We start from the raw sequence: 19,413 nt of genomic DNA on the forward strand, positions 1-19,413 counted from the left end.
GCTAAATTTCCCACCTCTCTTCCAAAGTGAAAAAACCTAAAAGCCAAGGCTTTATAATTATGTAGATTACATTGCAAATGAAAACTAATGAAGTCTTTGCCTCCTGAAACTGTAGACAGCTCCAAAGGCCTTGGTTCTTACATGTCTTTTTTTCAAACAGCAACAACCTGAATAAGCAAAACTGTTCAGTGGGTCTCAGCAGGCTGCACCGAAACCAGCCGGAATCATATTGTACACTGGAGGCTGGTGCTGGAGGTATTCATTAAGAGGAATGTAGCAGGATGCTTTGTGATCACTTCCTAGCTCTTACAGGACAGAAGAGAGGTTGGGTTGCTTTTTATGGAAGGGGATAATATACTTTTGAACTGAGGCATTGGGACCCTGTTGTTGACCATTAGTGATCATCGTCATTTAAAGATCGTTAGTCATGAGTCATTAGCAAGCCTAAGGTGTTCTCAGAAGTGTGCATTGTTTCAGTCTGTCTTGTATTCTGTTTTAGCTCAGTTCACCTTACCTGTCAGTCGGGATGAAAGACATAATAAGTACTTTCACACTTCTTAAGTCTAATACTTTCATAAAGAGCTCAGGAATACATAGAATTTATTAAAATAGTACATTCATTGGAGAATCATAAAAAAAAAAAAACTGTATAGGTTTGAACAATTCTAGTTCCTAAGTTGTCCTAAGTATATTTGTAATTCTAAGGATGAGAACAAATTCCAAATAGTTACTTAAAGAGGGATAATGGGACCCTTTTTCAGAAATGGCTGCTTGTGCGGAAGATCTTTCAAGGTAAATTTACAATTGAGTAAGTTCTGTTATGCTACTGTTCAGTTCAGAAACTGGATAATGGTATGACATCATGGTAGGACAGTACAGGGTAGCACTTTACAGCATGAATGAGGCGAGACCAAAAGCTGCAGTTCTGCATGAATGAGCTCTGTGACACCTCTTCTGGAAGCAGAATTCTGTAACTTCCACTGGTTCATTACCCATAACTCTGAATACTTTAAAAAAAAAGTTAAAATAAAATAAACCCCAGACCTTCTTTCTAGAATGTCTGCACTGTTGTAGACTTTTAATGTATGTGCACGCGTGTGTTTCTGTAGCTACATACATAGACCAACACATCTTTTTTCAGTCACCGGAGCATTCATTTGGATATGTCTATTTTTGTATGATTCTTTTAAGAAAGGCAGAGCTAAAGGTCTTGTGAAGACCTGTTTTTCTTTAATTAATAGTCTCTCTTAGAGTATCAGGTTAATTCTGTGGGATAACTTACTGCTGTAAATATGAGCTATGTGTCTGAAAGCGAGGATCAAGCTTCACTGTTGATCATTGTGAATGTCCTTAAAACAACGTATGATAAAATCCTTCCAACAAAACATATAGGCAATATATTTTTTATTGCCTCAGTGAATAGTACAGAGTGTTAGTTTCATGAGACTTTGAGTCACCTTTTATGGGAAGAATGACCTTTGAATTTGAATACTCTTTTACGTGGCAGACTATGTAGGGAAGTGAAAGGGAGAGATTTTCAGAAATTCTAGGCTTCTTAAAACAAGAAAAATGGTATCTGGGATTGCGTGAGAGAAAGAATAGAAAAAACACTCTTATGACCCTTCTAGAAACCCAGAACTTCCATTGTAAGTATTAGTCATTCTGTGGTCACTTAATTTGTGCTTTCTGTAATAGAAATGTCCTCAGTCTGTTGTCAAGACAGCTAAATAAGCATGCGCACCAGATAGGAGACCCTTGGCTGGGAGGGTTCCAACAGCACTGACTAATCGAAGTTCTTGTTGACTGTGTGAACTCCTCTTAAATTTCTTAAGCCATGTGCTTAAGATTACTTTCTTCTTATGTTGCACTCCTTTAAAGTAGATTACCTTTACTTACGGTGACAAACCATCTTCTACAACAAAAATAGTGAGAAATAACCATTCACATAAGTTACCTGCTTTTTTCTTTAAAAAGTTATCCTTCTTGACTGAGTAGCTTTTTCCCTCCTTTATCAAAAACTCCTTTGGTGATAGTGGATGCCTGGTTTGTTACTCAGAGCAATTCACACTTTAAAAAAAAAAATTCACTGGGAGTCTTACTTTTGACATTGACAAGAGAACAACTGCAGCTTGGGTCTTTCTGCTTGTGTTAGTGTGCGGTTCTCTTCTGCTTTATCCTTTAGCAGAGATAGGTGGCAAGTGCCATGTCAGTTTTTCATCTGTGGCTGGCGGGATTAGATATTTTCTTCAAACCTTTATAGGTTCCAGCTATGTGGCACTGTCTGTTTCCCCTGCGTGTACAGTATTTCAGTGGAGTCATTTTCTCTTCAGACTCACCAGAATACTTACTGCTAAGGTTCCACTTTGCATGACCTTTGGGTTTCCTTTTATCAAATTCGCTCTTTTTTGTAACGAAATAAAAAAAAGACCAAAAGCAAAACCTTATTTATCTACAGCATTATGTGGTTTCTGAACAGCTGCAAGCTGTAACCACTTGTGATTTGGTGCTGATTTTCTGATTTTTTTCATGATGGCAGTTTGAAATCATCACGTGAAAGTGAAAATTCTTCACAGTGCTCAAGGTTATGCTATCTTCAGCATGAGGTAGATTTGCTCTTACTTTGTACTTCTTTGATTCCTATGTGAATATTTTTTGTTTATGTGTAGATAAACTGACATGATGTGGAGCAACAAGTCAAATGAGGTGCCTTTACAAAATTCGAGGCATAACCAAAACAAGGATTCTACCAGAGGTAATGATTTGGTCTGTTTTATTGCTTTGTGTTAACAGATTTTTTTTTTTTATTATGAGTTCTTTGAAACTTTTTTGGAATTTTACAGGTGAAGTTTTCTGCCTTAGATTGGAAGCGAAGACCATATGTTATATGGATTCCTTTGTGCAGGGATGGCAGTTTCATACTCTGATCTGCAGAGTATTTGCTGATCTGCATTAGAAATTACCAGTCTATGATATGATTGCCAAGATGGCACAGGGACAGATTTTCTTTTTTTCTTTTTTCTTCCCCCCCCCCCCCCCCAAATGGCTTGGAGGAACAGTACAGGAAGAGAAACTGGGAACCGAAGCCTCTTGAAAGAAGTGTCTGAGAGGCAGTTACTTCTGACTCTAGCTCAACTCCGAAGTGGTCAGGAGCTAAAGATCCTTGAATAGCAACAGTGCATGACCATTACGATGATTGACAGCGTTTTTTGTCTCCCTGAGACGGAGGAAGCCTGTAAGCTTTTTACCGCCATGATTACTCTCTAATTTAGGAAAGAAAAGAAAAGAAGTGTAGTACATCCTTGAGAGGAAGAAAGCTCTAGTCTGTAGAGCAGTTGAGTCACGGGCTAACAGTCTGTGGTTCAAGATCAGGTATATGATCTCTGCTATGACAAAACCTGACACCAGAAGCTATGTTAAAAGTAGAAATGTATAATAGGTGCATATTTTACCTCTAAAAGCACATTGTTCCTGATTGTCTCCCATGATACTTCCATTTTCTTTTCAAATTTCTCTTCAAATTATGTAACTTACAAAACTGAGGTGTTTTGTACGTGCTTTGTTCAAGTACCATCGCTCAAAGACACGGCAAAGTTGTTTCTGTGTTACTTCCTTATCCCTACTCTTTCTTTGCGTTGTTTTATCTTACATGAAATTAAATTAGTAACTTTTCTACTACAAGGAAAATACTTCTTTTTTTTTTTTAAATGGTCTAGTACTATTACTCTCCGTGGCTCTGATCCACATTAATGTTTTGGATATTGTGATTGTAAACTTTTTTTTTTTTTTTTTTTTAAGAATAGGGGAGCCCTGGGTAGGTATTTTTAAAGGAAAATACTACAGCATACTGCTGAACTAGATTGTGCATAGAGCTCATGTTCTCTGTTTAGATTAAAAGGCTGAAGTTGATTAGTGCCTCCTGCTTGCCCTTTGCATATGTTGCTTCTATTTTGTTTGTGATGTGGACAGTTCAAAAACAGTATTCAAAGTTCTCATACTCGAAGCTTGGCATTTGAGTAGTGTCTTCTACTGACCATGTGTTCATTGCTCAGTTTACTGAAGAAGAAAATAAAAAATAGCAGTAGTCAAAGTTTTAGTATAATTGAAAAATGTAAGATATTTGTGTTGGGGTAGATAACCAGCTTTCTGTTATCTTCTAGACTTCTTGTAGATATGGGGCAGATTTGGTTTCAAGTGTAATAACGCACTCAACCTAACTTAATGACCTCATTACATTTGATATTTAATATTTTATTGCTCTGTTGAAATGAATTGTGACTGATAGCCTCTTACAGAGGAGAGATACAGGCTGGAATCGAGTCATTAAAAAAATGTGATTAATGAGCCATTGCACATTGTTTTGAAGCAATTTTTTCTTTAATTTTCCACATACTAATGAGAAACTTATTCCTGTGTTTCTATTCTAAGATCTAACTGCAGCATGGGCTACTTTTTCTCAGACTAAGGCTGCTGTAAGTACTCTTTTCTCTCTTTTTTTTTCTCCCTTCCTCCCTTCCCCCCTTCAGGTATTGTATGTAACTGTTTGAACCAAGGTATTGTTTTGCTCAGTGGTTCGCTTTTAGGTGAGTGGAAAATAGGCAAATCGTTGGAGTACCTGGACGTTGGATGTTTAGATGTTTGTATTCTTCTACATACAGTTGATTAACTTGTTGCCACAGTAAGCTTAGTCTTGAGTATAGTAATACCTGCAAAGACTTGAGTGTATTACCACCTAAACTTCTGTTTAAGAAAGTGCTGAGTTCTCATTTTTTCTGAAAAAACAAATCTCCCTTGCTTACCTAAAACAATCAGAAACTGTCTATACCAGTGTGTTTCATAATCTTGCATGTTACTTTGAGCAATGGATTTGCTGTCTTTCTGTGAGAACTTGTTAGATGCTTAAGATACTCTACTGTGTTTTCTAAAGATTGGCTTCAGTGAAGCCAAGCTGCTTGTTTTTTGAGGAATTTGACGTTTTCCTGTAGCTTTGTCCCTCTTGCTTGAATAGCTGAGTATCAGTGTGGGGTTTTACACATGGAAGACTGTATCATGCTCCATTATGAGAAGAGTATTATAGAATTTATTCCAAGTGGAGTTAATATTTCATTGAGGTCAAGCATTAGGACTCTGAATGGCGTGTTATTATTCATTTCTTCACAACAGCCTGCTTATGGAAACACAGCTATGCAGCAAAACCTAATGTAGGTAATCTTTTTTAACTAATCTTTTTAATCTGATGAAGTTTCTGGTCATGAGACTGTTTTGCAACAACAGCGTTCAGAAGTTGTTTTCGCCTGCACTTTCTTTCTTTATGAAAATGAGGAAAATCTTACCATATTAAAAAAAAAAAACCTTTAGCTTAAAAATTACAAACAGTATTTTAATTTTTATTATCTTTGCTTTCTAGCTACGTCATATAGAGAACAAATTGGAAATAGTTCCCACCAGCACAGCCGTATTTGATTCTGTCATGGATACCAAGAAGCCCTGTGCTAGCGCTAGCAGGAAAATAAGCCGTAAGGGTATGTGTTATTTAAGATATAGAATGTAAGGCAGGGTAAAGCCACTGCTTTCTGGGAAGCCCTGTGCCTGAGGGAACACCCCAAGTTGTCTCCTCTAATGATCTTTATTCATGAAGGTCCAGGAGGAACTCATTTTTTCCTTCCCTTAGCTTGGGAAAAAACATGTACTAAATAGTCTTCTGGCTAGAGGCAGTGAAAGGGCTTGCCAGATTTTTTGAATGACCACTGTTTAAACTGCTCTGATACCTTGTTTTTGTGGCATTTGGGCTAACAGCTGTATGTGCTTATGTTACACTGGAGTAACTGTTTATATTTTCTAATATTTGTCACCTGTTACACCCTGAGAGAACGCTAAGTCTGTGTTCATAATTTCATTTTAGAAAAGCATTTGCTTATAAGAAATTTTAATGCTAACTTTTAGAGGACTCTAGTAGCTTGGCATTGGACAAAAACGGATTGACCTCTAGTGGCAACATAATCAACTTGCTTAGGTTTAATTACTTCTGATTAAGGTTGAAGCGTTACTGTCTCTTTATAAATATTACCATTGTTTCAAGCATTTACTACCTTACTCCTAGTGTCTTGAATCAGCTTATTGAAAAAGGGAGGTAATACTTTCTGTGCCGTTTTTGAGCGTTGGTTGAACCCAAGAACAACTGCTTTCTTGATGGTTCAGCCCCAAGAGCCCTCTCTTCCTGGGGAGGTAAGTCTGCAGCAGATTCTTTGGTTTCTGCTTCAGCTTCCCGGTCCTCCAGCCAAAATAAATCAAGCAAGGAGAAGTCCTCACGCAGCCCTCTTCGAGCAACCACTCTTGAAAGCAATGTGAAGAAAAGTAACCGTGTGGAATTTCGTGAGCCGTTAGCTTCATACAGGTTAGTGCTGGGAGAACTGACTATTAAAGAAAAATATGCTAAGACCAGAATTAAGCTAATACCAAGGTTGTTGACAACTCCTCAAAAGCTAATTTGCTCCATCCCCTCACCTACCCACATAGGCAGCGTGTGGTGTTGGACAAAAATGTCTTCCTTTTTAAAAATGTTATAAATTTATTTTTTGTTCAGTGAATATGAGTTTGAAGTCGAGTGTGTGTAAAGGGGCTGCATCATCAAATTGACATGGCTGTGGCCTCGGTGGGCTGGTGGATTCCTTAGGTGTTTAGCTTCAGTAGCAACGACTGAGAAGAATGTTTTTCCTCATGCTTTTTTCAGCTTTGTTTGATCTGTTCTTCAGCACGAGTTCCGAAACGTATTACCATAAGGCGGTGTAGAGCAAGAGCATCTACTACTAAAGATACATTCAGTTTTCATTATGCGTGTTTGTATGCGAGAAGCCCAAAAACTAGGTCATCAAAGGGATAAGAACAGCTGGATCAAGGAGGAAAAAGTGGCAGAGAATCATGCAGGCTGTAGAAGATGGTGGGGGTGAGGAATGAAGGGAAACACAGAGGGTCTATTTTTCTTAGCCTATGTTGAATACAGTAGGGAAAACAAGATGGCCCCACAGCTTTAAAAAAGAAAAAGATAACTTGCTGTGATATCAGAGCATAGAGGACTTCTACCGTAAGTTCCTCCCTCCTTGTATTTTAGCACCAGTATATGTTTTTCACACAGGCTTTATCCCTGATGAATAGCTTGGTTGGGTTGGTAATGGTTTTTGGATGGATTCTAACATACACATAACATTTTGCTAGAAATGTGCTCCCAATAAAGTCAAATTACTGCTGACTGATTAGAGTGGAGTTGAGACAGTGGTATTTTTTAATTCCACTACATCTCTTTTAAAAATTCAGTTATCCTAGCATCTCATTCAACGTAAAAATGAAATGTGTGCATACTTCAAGTTTTGATCTCGTTTTTACTTCTCGTGTCAGCTCTAAGGTTCTTCTCCTTCCTTGCTGCATGTGAGGCTGATTTGGCTCAGTCGTGTAAACTTGGGGCTGTTCTGTTAATTGAACAGCTCTGTTGTGTACCCTATTTGGAATAATTTAAATACATCAATTATTTGTTCTAAAGACATTTAGTGACTTTAGCAGACTTCCAGGAAAGGAAGAAAATGGGAGCAGATAGCCTGATGCCATTTTATTGAAAAGAACAGTTTTATTACAGTATGAAGACTTTGTGGAATTGGGATGATTAAGTTGAGGATTAACAGCAGAGTTGTGACATTAATGTGTTACTACTCCTCCTGTGACAATGGCTTGTAGTAAGTAGGTACTTAACGAAAGTGTGCCTAAGAAAACAAAACAAACAACCACTCGACTTTTATGGTGTTGATTGTCATGTGGTGTGATCATTATCAAACGCGTGCCCCTAGGGAAAAAGAGGTAGACAATTTCACAGTTACAGTATTGTGACGTGGCTGAAGTGAGTTCTGTAAGCGTACTTGCCCAGTAGAATTAAGCCCAGTAGCTTAGAGGGAGAATTCTCACGTCTCCAGTCCATCATCAGTAAAAATGTTAAATATGTTTTTGTCCTGACAGCCTGTATAGCGTGAGTCCACTCTAGTTGCATCTTTACAGGCATTGGCTAAAGAAAACAAGAAGTTTGCTACCTTCTTTAGCAAGGCAAAATTCTCAGGTTTTGTTTCATTTTATTTTAACCTTCCTGAGTTCGTTCTTTTCTTTTAGAGCAGCGGCAGTTCTGCGTGCCCTTGGTTCTCCTCCTTACATCATCTTTCCCAAATGGAAATTACAGCAAGCCCTTGCCCTCTCCCTCTCCTCCAGATTTCTCCCTGCTTTCCAGAGAAGCAGCTGTAGGCTTTCTTAACTACTCAGTTTATTTGTCTTGCCAATACTTAATGTGCTCAATTAAGGGTTACAAGTCATGTTTCTGCGTATTTATATGTAAAATACTGTGAATGAGAGGAGATTTGTCCTAGCAGAAATGTATTTTTCTTGCTTGATAGTGTACATTTCCATATGCCGTTAATATTTATTGCTCTGAAAATTGGAGTAGGGAAGATGGTTGTGGAAAAATGCTTAGAAGTACTTAGCTTGCTGGACTTCTAAGTTCTCAGTAAGCTTTAAATTCATTGCGATACTTGTCAGTGGTTGTAGTGCTCAAATATAAGGCAAGGTGTTTTGGTGCAATATTTCTTTTTGTCAGCTAATGAGAATGGCCTTGAGTAAACGTGCATGTGTGCATTGCTTTGTTTTAGAGAATATATATTTATGATGCTTCTCATGTAAGTTTGTACACTTGCTTTTATTTAAAACTTTTTTTAAATTGAAGGATGACATTACTGCTTGCTGGTTTTATTCATGCCATAATTTTGGCTGTTCAACTTTATATGTAGTCCTGATTAGAAAAAGGAGTGCAGAAAATACTTTGAAATTTTGAATAGAAAGCTTTTTCAGTGTTGTCAGATTTGCACTGTTAAAGGGATTGCATTCAAACTCTGAAAGAACTTACCTTTACAATGGAGAGTGGGCATAGGAAGGTGCTCTTTTAATTAATGGGTGGTAGCAATTGCTTGGTTGGACGATCCTACAATTTTGCTTCTGACGTTGACTTTTTTTTCTTCCCTCCTTTATTTACATCAGAGATACCTATGGTTCTCCATCTTATCAAAGTTCTAGCCAACTAGAGGCCAAGCGACTTCTGTCTAGTTTGGACTTCAGTGAAGCAGAAGAGAAGACTGAAATAACAAGCCCTATGATATATGACAGAGATGAACGGGATCTACACAGCAGAGATTTTGAAAGCCCGTGTTCTTCTGCTGCCGATGAGACTGTTGTTAGGTATTTGAATGACCGACCAGCAATTGATGCCTTGCAGAATAATGAGGTGTTTCTTAAAGTTGCAACACCTCCAAGACTGGAAGAAGAAAAAACTAGTGGTTCCAGGGATGAGAGTAGCACTAAAACTCCCGTGAGTAACGCTTCCCAGGACGCTGAACTCAAAGGGTTCCAACTGGCAGAGTCTTCCCCTTCTGCCACCGGTAGTTCTAGCGCTCATAGGCTGGAAATTTTGAAACGGCGGCAGCATGATGCAAAACTGGAGAAGCTGAAGGAGCGGATTCGAAAGCAGTGGGAGCATTCTGAAGAGCTAGGTGGCAGAGGGCAGCGTTTGGGATACGCTGAGCAACCTGTAGTCATCACAACTACGGAGAGTGCAGTGACTCCCAAAGTGAGAAAAGTGGCAGCTGCACCTGCTGCTCCAGCATACAAAGGTATGGAGTTGCAGGATGTGACTGTTACACGTGGAGAAGGAGCAGAGTTCAATTTGTTGAGCAATATGTCAAAACGTGGAAGTGACTCATAGCTGAATTTGGGCAATACAGGAGTGGATAGGATCGTATGCTCACAGAAATGAGCAAGAAAGAAAAGAAATTCTTGCCAATCTTCAAAAGTATAAATTCTTTTGAAATTCTTCCTTTCTTTTCCCACAAATTGCTATAAAAAGGAATCTCGTTATATTACTATTTGTGTTTACTTGGATATGTTTTTTTTTTTAATGGTGCCGGAGGTTACTAGCATTGTGTGTATTGGAAGTCTTTTTGCATTTTTCATAATTCTTTTCTTCATCCAGTCTGTTATTTTTCAGCTACTGGGAGACTGGTATACTGCTTTCTTCTATTTTGTTTTTGCAGATTAAAGAAGTTCCTTTTTTTTGCTTGACAATTCCCTTCCACCCCAAAAAAAGCTTTATTTACATTTTGCAGAGTTATGTTAAACTCTTAAATTGTTTACTTTCAGGTTTCAATCCCGCTGAAACGAGGATTCGCACTCCAGATGGAAAGGTCTGGCATGAGGAAGAATTTCACATTAGCCAGGAGCTATATAGAGATATAGCTCTCCAGTTAACAGGTGAGATACAAGCTGAATTTATTAAGCCATGCAGACTTTTCTCTAAGAGGCAGGTAAATTTATTTGGTACAAATCCGCAAAGTCATGGAAATAAAAAATTGAAGAAATGAGTGTTAAATATGTTGTACCTCTGTCCACAGGAGAAGTAACTGGCTGAATGCTAAAAAGAAGAAAAAATCCTTCTCCCCTATTCTCTCATAAAATATTTTTAACGGAAAAGAAATACTGAAAAGAATCAAAGGATGGCTTTTCTTTGAAACATAAATTTAAAAAAAAAAAGCTTTCAGTAAAACAGTTTTTTATTCAATGTTGTAATTTCTCTGTACACATTTACATGAAAACTATTTGCTGTTTAAAAGAGTGAAATGAAACCACTTTTGATTTTGATGACCCCATATTATCTCATGGGAACAATTTTGATGTTCTTTTTTGCCATCTTGACACCTTTAAAGTGGTAGGTGCGCTGCATACTGCATGCTGAAGCCTGAATTCTTCTTTCTTCAGCGTGGTGTTAACAGACTGTCAGTCCTGAAACAAGTGTGGGAATTGTTAGTATAGCAGTGCTTTAACTGGGAACGCATAAGTAGTTAAAGGGGAGCTGGAGGGCATGTGCTGTGGAACATCTCTGGGAATTGCTAATTGGGGTATGCCTTCAGCTATGGGCGAAGAAGATGAGATTATATGCCGTTGGGTTGGCTTAATGTCTCCCCACTTGTAGAGCTGTCATTTATTAGATCAGAATAATCCAAATCCTTGAGGTCCTTGGCGGAATTCTTGCTGTTCCAAAGGTTTGCACACGAGAATTTGTTCAGAGGTCGTCCTTGCGTTCTAGAAAACAAAGTTCAATTGTATCGAGCTTTCTTTCAGAGGGGTTGGTGTCCTCTGAGAAAGTGAGGTTTCTGTTTTACAGAGCTAATTAGGATAACTGCTGTGGTGTTATTATTGTGTGACTTTTACTGAGGAGGAGGAGGAGGAGAACAGGTAGACCAGAAAGAAATGTATGAAACCTATTAAATAAGTTGGATTTTATTTCCTTTTCAGCTCTTTTGCCTTCAGTGTTGTAAGGCTTGGATAGCATGGGGTTGGGGAGAGGGGACTATGTAACTTTGCAGTGGTATTTTTAGAGCAGAACTTTACCTCCTGGGCTTATTCTACATAAAGGTGCAGGAGGATATGTGAATGCTAAAAGTTAGAAAACTGGTATCAAATAAATTGTTATTTTAGTACTGTATTCTTCCTCTTTGCTTGGTGGCCTTTTGGAATACATTAAATATTGTTGCTTCCAAACAGGAACACAGAACAAAAGTTTTTTTTAGGTGATGAGATCATTTAACGGCACAGTATTTTGATGCTTAAAGCTGTAAGCAAAGACGATAAAATTTGCTTTATCTTTGTTTTATGGTTAAGCTGCGAGAAGACCAGGACTGTAACACGTGCTTTAGGTTTTTAGATTTACAGCCCCAAGACCCCATCTTTATTCATTTTTTCACTCTGGAAAACTGTCATTCACATCTCTTTTCTCTAGCTAATCTAGGGTTGGATACCCAAGTGTGCTATTTAATTTGCTAGACTGGTTATAGTGAAGTGCTGTAAGGTTGAATTGCTTTTGACTGACCAAGTTGGGGGGAGGGGGAAGAGGTCAGGGGAGTAAAAAGGAAGGGAACAGAAAATAAAATCTACTGAGGACCTGCAGCTTTGCAACTTAAGAGGTTGCTTATTACGTAGCAAAAGTAATTTTTCTCATATGGTCAACACACATGTAAGGCCAAAGGAAAATGTGATGTGGTGGTTTATCTGTAGGCTTCTTTGTATGTTGCTGGTGACTGCGGTGGAGATGGTTAGACTTCATTTTTCTTTTGCTTGTACAACTTGTCAAGGTACTGAGGAATTTTTCGGGAACCACTCGGAGAGAAGTTCAGAAAGGGCAGCCACTTCTTTTCAGTAAAATTGTTGTGCAAATACTCTATTCAGCATCAGTCCCTGCATTTAATGCCACGTTTCTCAAGATTTCTAATTTACATTAGCTTTTTTTTTTTTTAGTTTTGACAAAGTTAATATGAATTATTCATGAGCTCTGTATAGAAATCCAAATTTGTTCAAGAGTTTCTTGTGTCCAGTGCAGCTGTCCAACTAAAAAGGCATTTAGATCATGCCTTTCAGAGGACTTCTGTCAACAGAAAGCAATGAGCAGTGTGCATGTTTAGCCATGTGCCTATTCCATGCCCCTTGTAATGTGGTAACTACAGTTACAGCATGTAGAGCTTTGGGTGTATGTAGTCAGTTGTATCAAAACTGTTCCATGCTCCCCAGTGCTAAAATAAGCTGTAAGATCTCTCATATCTTAGGAAGTATTTTTTTTCCTCTGGATTGAGGCTTTTATATGTAAGCATAGACCATGCAGAATATATTACCTTGTTTAGCAATTAGTTTGGAGGGTGTTATTTGTCCCCCAGACTTTCAGTAACACTGTATTTTAAAGATACTCAGAATTGGCCTTGCTAGAACAAAATTGCTATACTACTCATAGCATAGCAATGTGTGAGGCAGCTTGCAGGTTCTTATGGCTATAGGGACTGTTCACCACTGAAAGAGGTGAAGAGACAATCTAGATTTCTGGAAACAGTCACTGAGGCCTCTGGTCCTTGGTGGGCTGGTGACAAATTACATCCCGCATTTCCTTTCTTGTTCTGTTTGCCCTCGTGTGTGAGCAATTTGGTAAAATATGATTTTTGGTTCACCTTTAGTAAGTGTTCCTTGCATCTCTAAAGCCGAATTGTGTTGTAAGAGAGGGCTTAAGTGATATAGAATAATTCTGCTTCACTGGATGCGTTCTGTGACAAATTTTGCAGAAAGTGGAACGCACGGGTATTCTCGCTTTCACACTGCAGCGTGGAGGAACGAATGAAAGTGCTGTCACGCATTAATGGTGGAGGCAGCGGCCCGTGTATTTGAGTAGTGAAGGAACTATATGTTCTTGGGGAATGTTAATATTGGAAAATGTAACGTCTTTAGTAGAAGAGAACCAGCAATTGTTCCTGTCAAACTGCAGAATTGCTCTTAAAATTGAAAATGAACTTTGTAAAGCTCTATTATGGCTGTTGTCTGTGGCTTTGCTTTGTTCTGGTGCATGGGTAAACAATACTAGGTTCAAAATGTTCATGTTATAATGTCTTAGAAAAAAGATAAGGTATGCCACCCAAAATTATTATGGGGTGTATTTGTAAGCTTTGAAGCTCCAGAGAGGATTTTAAAATGCTCATCTCGAGGGTAAATGATCTCAATATATGATCTGGGAGAGTGAGTGAGCTTTGTTGTATTTCCGAACTCTACTTTTTCAAGGTAAATGTTGAAGCAAGCTTGCCTTTATATGTTTGCTCTTTCCCATGGGATATCACTTAACAGTTCTCATTTGTTTTCAGAGGATTCAACAGTGAAAGAAAAACCTAGTGAGAGAAACAAAGAGAAAAAAGCAACCAAACCAGTGCGGAAAGTTCAAAAACTAACCCGGTCGTCAAGTCCAGATTCCAGACAAGGTGATGAGCTCTACTCCTGTAGAGGGAAGGCTGTTGTTTGCGCTTCAGATATGAATTTGGTCTGAAGAAATGGGGGAGGATTAAATGAAAATAATAATGTTTTGAATTCTTCTCAGATGTGCACAAAAGCTCTTATAGTATCTTTGTGGATTGTGTCATGTGTTGTGTGGGGGATTGTTTTTTATTTCTCAAGTTTTTTTTTTTTTTTTCCATTTTCCCACTTGCTGTGTGCAGCTTATGGAAACCGCTTAAGAATGCATATTTCTTGTGGGATATCTGTAGGTATCTGTCAGGCCAGCGGAGACAAAAAGTAACAGCTTTATTCTGGATTCTGCTTCTGTTTTGTTTTGACGCATAGTTCAGTGAATAATGATGAGAGGAGGAACGGATTAAAATGCCAACAGTTAAGCAAGGGGTAGGGATGGAGCCAGCAGGTCTTGCTGAGTTGCAGGAGTTGTAAGGAGGGGCTGCAATGAAGGCTGTTCCCTTGTTTGAGTTCTCATGATTTCTCACTTGGGAAGCACAGAACAGAATTTCCTTCCGTTTCTTCCCCGACTAGGTGCTCTAGTGCTCTTCCACGTGCTGTGTCAAAGTTGTTGCCATCCTGCACCTTTGGTTCTGACTCGGCCAATTCTTGACCGACTTTTCCAGTTAGTGAAATGTGTAAAAAGCATGTTGCCTGGCACTTTGTGCGGTCCTTATTTTTTAATTTTCACTGTTGTCTGAAATTTCTGTTGCGTATGAAATAATATTACAGTATTTAAAAGAGATCATGTGGGTAGGTTACTGTAGAGTAATGCCTTATCGTAGAAAGTGAAATTAACTGTACCATAGAATTCTGTCATTGCTTCTTAGTTGTCCGGTTGTGTTAATCTTTTATGTTGTGAATAACGGAAGAAATGGGAAGACGTCCACCTCTGCTTCATATTTGTTTTTAATTTTCAAATGAAGTAAGCAGTTATGAGTGCAATCACACTATGGAGTGTTTTTTTTTTTCTTTGAATACATGCAAGGTATGTCAAGGTAGTCATCTCTTGCACCTTTAAAGGCTGTATGTTTCTCCTTATGTACAGTGACCCATAATCGGTAAACGTTTTGTTTTGACGAAGAAAGCCTATAAAGAAAAAAGGTACATTTTAAAAATAAATTGTTACAAAGAGTTTTTGAGAGTAAGGTGAATATGCACTTGTACGTGCTGTAAGTAATGAAGCTGTGTGTAGATATTATGTTGTGATAATGATTGCTGATACTTGAAACTGATACTCAAAGTAAATGTTAAGTGTATGGATTTGCTTCTTCCTATGCTGATCAATTTATAATATTTAAGGAGCTGTACTCAGCTATCTTTTAAAGGTTTGTGACAATCCCTAATGAGACTGTTTCACGTTTTAATGGCACTGACCGTCTCTGTAGCGGACTGAATGTGAGGAGAATGATATCCTGAAATCCCTAGAAGAAAAGAACCAGGACTGACTCGGGGGCATGTCAGTGATGGTCCATCCGCCTCCAGTCACAGCAGTAAGAAACTGCTCAATGTAGCCAAGCCTATAAATAGCCACAGCTCATGTTCTGCTCCCTTAGCTTGTTTTAGTTCAAACGGCTGACTTGAAATGGAAGATGAGTCTTTCCACTGCCTTTTTGAAGGATCACAGAAGTAATTAAGAACAGTGAGTTAGGCTAGAGAACCCCTTTGGCTAACGCATCCCTCTGAAAAAGCAGCTTGTAGTAACGTGTCTGAAGTGAGAGATTTGTAAAATGTTTGGATAGCTTACAGTGCAAGCAGAAAGTACTGTCAGTAGATGGATGAAATAGTAGGTTACGGATTTCTTGCTGAACGCGTTCCTTGCTTCTGGTTAAGAAAAAGGGGAGGGGGAGAAGACTGAGGGCCTGGACGGTCAAAGCACTTTTGGTCTGCTGTGCTAGATTTCGCTTGAAGTTGCTTTGGTACTATGTTTTCAAAGTGTTGTAGGGCCCTGGACTACAATCCCTTTTTGTTTGTCTAGCTTCTGTGTTGTGTTCATACTGTAGTGTATGGGTTTGTCCCTTAAAGCTATGCTGCCAAAAATAGAAACTGGAATTGAGTGGTTGGAAATCAACTGGAATTTTTGTATTTGTGTTAGATATTTTTCCAGCTAGGAAAGACTCCCATCTGAACTAGGTAATTCATACTTTACTTTTTTAAGATACTTTTTCTCCAGAGCACTTTAAGAAGATTATTTCAAAAAATGATTAATAGTATGGGAAAGTAGTGGGAAGAAAAGTGAGTTAGTTGAACTTAGTATTTAATCTAACCGATGTTTGGTAAAGATGCCACTGTACCAATTTTCATCATTTAATTACATGTTGGATGATAAAATGATATTAATTCCTTTTTTAATTTGGTTTCTGCCATCCGCAAGGCAGTCTGTTATTGAATTAAGTATCGGCTAGTAGGGTAATATCTCAGCTTTTTTTCCGGTTATGGTACAGAAATCCCAGTTAGAGGACAGTGAAGTAGTATTGCTGAGGACAATTGGAGCGCGGTATTTGTTACCTCCTCATGAGACACCTATCTGAGAAATAAATTACCTTTAAGAATCTCTTTTAAAAGTTCTTTCTAGAAACACGGCTAGTCTTCTCTGAATGTGAAGAGGAATTTTTTGTTAATGCCCCACACTTGCATTTGTTCTTACTGTTTTCACGTTTTAGATCGTTTTATTTTTTTTTTTGTCTTATTTTCTTGTCTTAAGTGGAGATGAACAGCTTATTTTCAGTATTCTATAAATATTTCCCCTCTCCCTACAGGAACATTTGCCTATAAGTTTTAGGCATATATAAGCCTTTTCTTTTCTTCCCCCCCCCCCCCCCCCCCAAATTTATAGGGCTTTAATGGGCTACAAGATGTTTTGAATTTTTATATTGTATTATGTGTGGGCATGAAGCACTCAGTTGTATGATTCAGCTGTGGAGTATCTTCATGGTGCATCGCTATTGTGTGACTGCAGTTCTGTGTAATTGCAGCTGTACCACTTGTGCAGCATTAAATGGTGCCTTTTGATGTAGTAGTGGTTAACAGTTGCAATACATACTTACCTTTCTTTCTGGTACATTGGAAAATCCATCTAGCCCTTGATTTTTATTTATGTATTACTTTGCAGGTAGGAACTATGTAATAAGTGCATCCTCCTGGCGGGAGGGACAAAAGCTAGTAAAAAAGATACTGGGTCCAGCCCCCCGAATAGAACAGGACAGAAGAGCTGTATCTAGTGACAGAACAGGACGAGAGAGAGCTACTAAGTCTGGTAAGGTGTACTTTATCGGTGCGCGGGTTTTTTTATTTGTTATGTAACTTTGCATATCTGTGAAATTAAGCAGACTCCTGAGATGGAATGTAATCCTTTTCTTGTTGAAATAAGTCTGATTTTTAACTTTTGGGTGGGGAGTGGGGAAGGAGGGGGTGAGGGGATGTTACTTAAGTTTATAGTTATGATGCATAACCTCTTTGCCTGGATGGATTATGGAACTTCTTTTGGTGTGATGGAAAGTCTACCCTGCCCGCTTGACTTGACTCATGATACATGCATGTGCTCAGGAGCTCTGGAAAAGATTGGAAACAGGTTGCAACCAGAAAAGTAGACCGCTTGCACTCTGACTTTGCCTCTTGAGGCTAGCGGAGAAAAGAATGGCTGGAAACGGTCTGCAGCCCATGTGAATTTTGCAGATGTGCTGCATATAATACATAAGCTATGGTTGGGCATCCCTATAGGACTGTGTTCCTTCCTGATATATACCGTCATCCATGTGCATCCTGAAGTCTTTAATGATTCCTTCACCAGCCCTTTTCAGAAAATACCCAGAATCTCAGGTGGGCCAAGTAGGGAGTGGTGATAGCAGCTGTGCTTCTTATGCCCTTGATGAAGTGATGAGGTTGGTACAAGAGCAGATAGGCTATGAGCTGAGCCAAAAGAGAGGCTATGATGTTGCATGTTTGAAGCAAAAGCACATCTACAGCAAGATCTGCGTAGATTATGTCATCTTGGAGAACTGCAGTTGAGGTGACTAAGCAGGTGTTTTGCTCCAAGGAAAGCGGTTTCCCAAAGTACTGAAGAACAGAATTGTGTTTGGTTGTGTCTATTTCAGAGTCATTAGAAAAAGAGGGGTATATTGTGCCAATTGAGTTGAAAAGTTGAAAGTATCTTTCTGAGGCCATTTGTCTAAAGATGTGCGAAGTTGTATGCAGAGTTAATCTGGTAAAGTTTTCACGTGCAGTAAATTTGCAGCTAGGTTTTAACAAATGTATAACTGTTTTGGGGGGGTTTTGAACTGTATTTATCACCATCTCCGTTATGAGTGCCATCTTTTCGACAGTTTCTCATCACTACTGTATAGCTCACCCCTCTTTCATCCTCATTTTTGCAGCTGTTTCAGTGATGGCATGTAGTTTCCAAATTTGATTTTTACCTGAAATATTTGACATTGTTTTAGCAGGCCATATTGGAAGGACTGGTTCAGATTCTAGGCTGGATGTTACCCGTAAAACCTCTTCAAGAAGTTCTGAAAGGTCGAGGAGTAAAGTACGGTCTGAGAATAATCTGAAGAAACTGGAATCTGCTCGTCCAGATGATAACCAAGATCATACCTCCTTAAATAAGGACTTCCTGCCGGTGGAAATACGTGGAATTCTTGATGACTTGCAGTTGGATTCCATGAGTACAAAGCAAGAGAAAGATGTGGAAAAGCAGAATCAGAAATGTGTTTTGCCTGCACAAAATGCCAGGAGCCACAGTCCAACCAAAAGGAAACCGGACAAGCTAGCTGCCAGTGAGGAGCCTCAGGTGATCTCTAAGAAACGTCACTATGATACAGATGAGGTTCGTCAGTACATTATTAGGCAGCAAGAGGAGAGGAAGAAGAAGCAGAATGAAGAGAAGAAAGCACAAAAGGAGGCAACGGAACAGAAGAACAAAAGACTCCAAGAGCTTTACAGAAAGCAGAAGGAGGCTTTTACTAAAGTCAAGAATGTGCCGCCTCCTGAACCTTCAGCAGCTAAACGGTTACAGGAAACGTATTCTAAACTACTGCTGGAGCGGACTTTTTTAGAAGAGCCAGCTCAGCTGCCCACAGTGCAGGAAACACAGGTATAGCTGATTCGTGTGTTGCAGTTTGCATAGGTCATGTGTTTAGGAAGGTTATGGATTGTCCTGGTCCAGTTAGCAGTTCAGAGAAAGGGCACAAAGCAAGCTGTGAAAGTAGCTTTTGCTTACGAGACACGGTGGCATTGATCCAGACCTCCTGCTAGTGACTGCTTCTCAGCACAGCAGTGCCTGCCAGAAAGATGAATGGAAATCATCTTTCTATTATAAATAGAAGCAGAGTTATTATAAATAGAAGAAGAGTTCAGAATATTAACTAACAATCAGCTATAGTGGTTGACTCTTAAGAAGTTGTGAATGTAAGTCAGACCATGAACTGAAGTGCTTTGACTGAGGTTACTGTCAGTCAGTGGCCACACTGAATCAGCGGAGCTAAATAAGTTTGCAGGTCAGAAACTGGATATGAAAGAAGATTAATATCA

At 38.9% G+C, this 19,413-nt stretch overlaps 1 protein-coding gene across 2 annotated transcripts in view; it reads left to right on the plus strand.

Moving 5' to 3' along the window:
- The window catches only part of CEP350 (centrosomal protein 350), a 77,051-nt gene that overhangs the window by 7,982 nt on the left and 49,656 nt on the right, over positions 1-19,413 (plus strand). The window contains exons 2-10 of one of the 2 annotated variants that reach the window (XM_068951809.1): positions 2,667-2,752; positions 4,426-4,469; positions 5,405-5,519; positions 6,259-6,391; positions 9,061-9,689; positions 10,216-10,326; positions 13,746-13,859; positions 16,997-17,140; positions 18,324-18,976. In XM_068951809.1, the coding sequence (XP_068807910.1) occupies positions 2,677-2,752; positions 4,426-4,469; positions 5,405-5,519; positions 6,259-6,391; positions 9,061-9,689; positions 10,216-10,326; positions 13,746-13,859; positions 16,997-17,140; positions 18,324-18,976 (2,019 nt within the window). In that variant the 5' untranslated portion in view covers positions 2,667-2,676. The remainder of the gene's footprint in view (positions 1-2,666; positions 2,753-4,425; positions 4,470-5,404; positions 5,520-6,258; positions 6,392-9,060; positions 9,690-10,215; positions 10,327-13,745; positions 13,860-16,996; positions 17,141-18,323; positions 18,977-19,413) is intronic. The other variant, XM_068951810.1, reaches the window with a different exon arrangement.

The sequence above is a fragment of the Struthio camelus genome, chromosome 8, assembly GCF_040807025.1.
Source record: "Struthio camelus isolate bStrCam1 chromosome 8, bStrCam1.hap1, whole genome shotgun sequence".
Classification (NCBI taxonomy): Eukaryota; Metazoa; Chordata; class Aves; order Struthioniformes; family Struthionidae; genus Struthio; species Struthio camelus.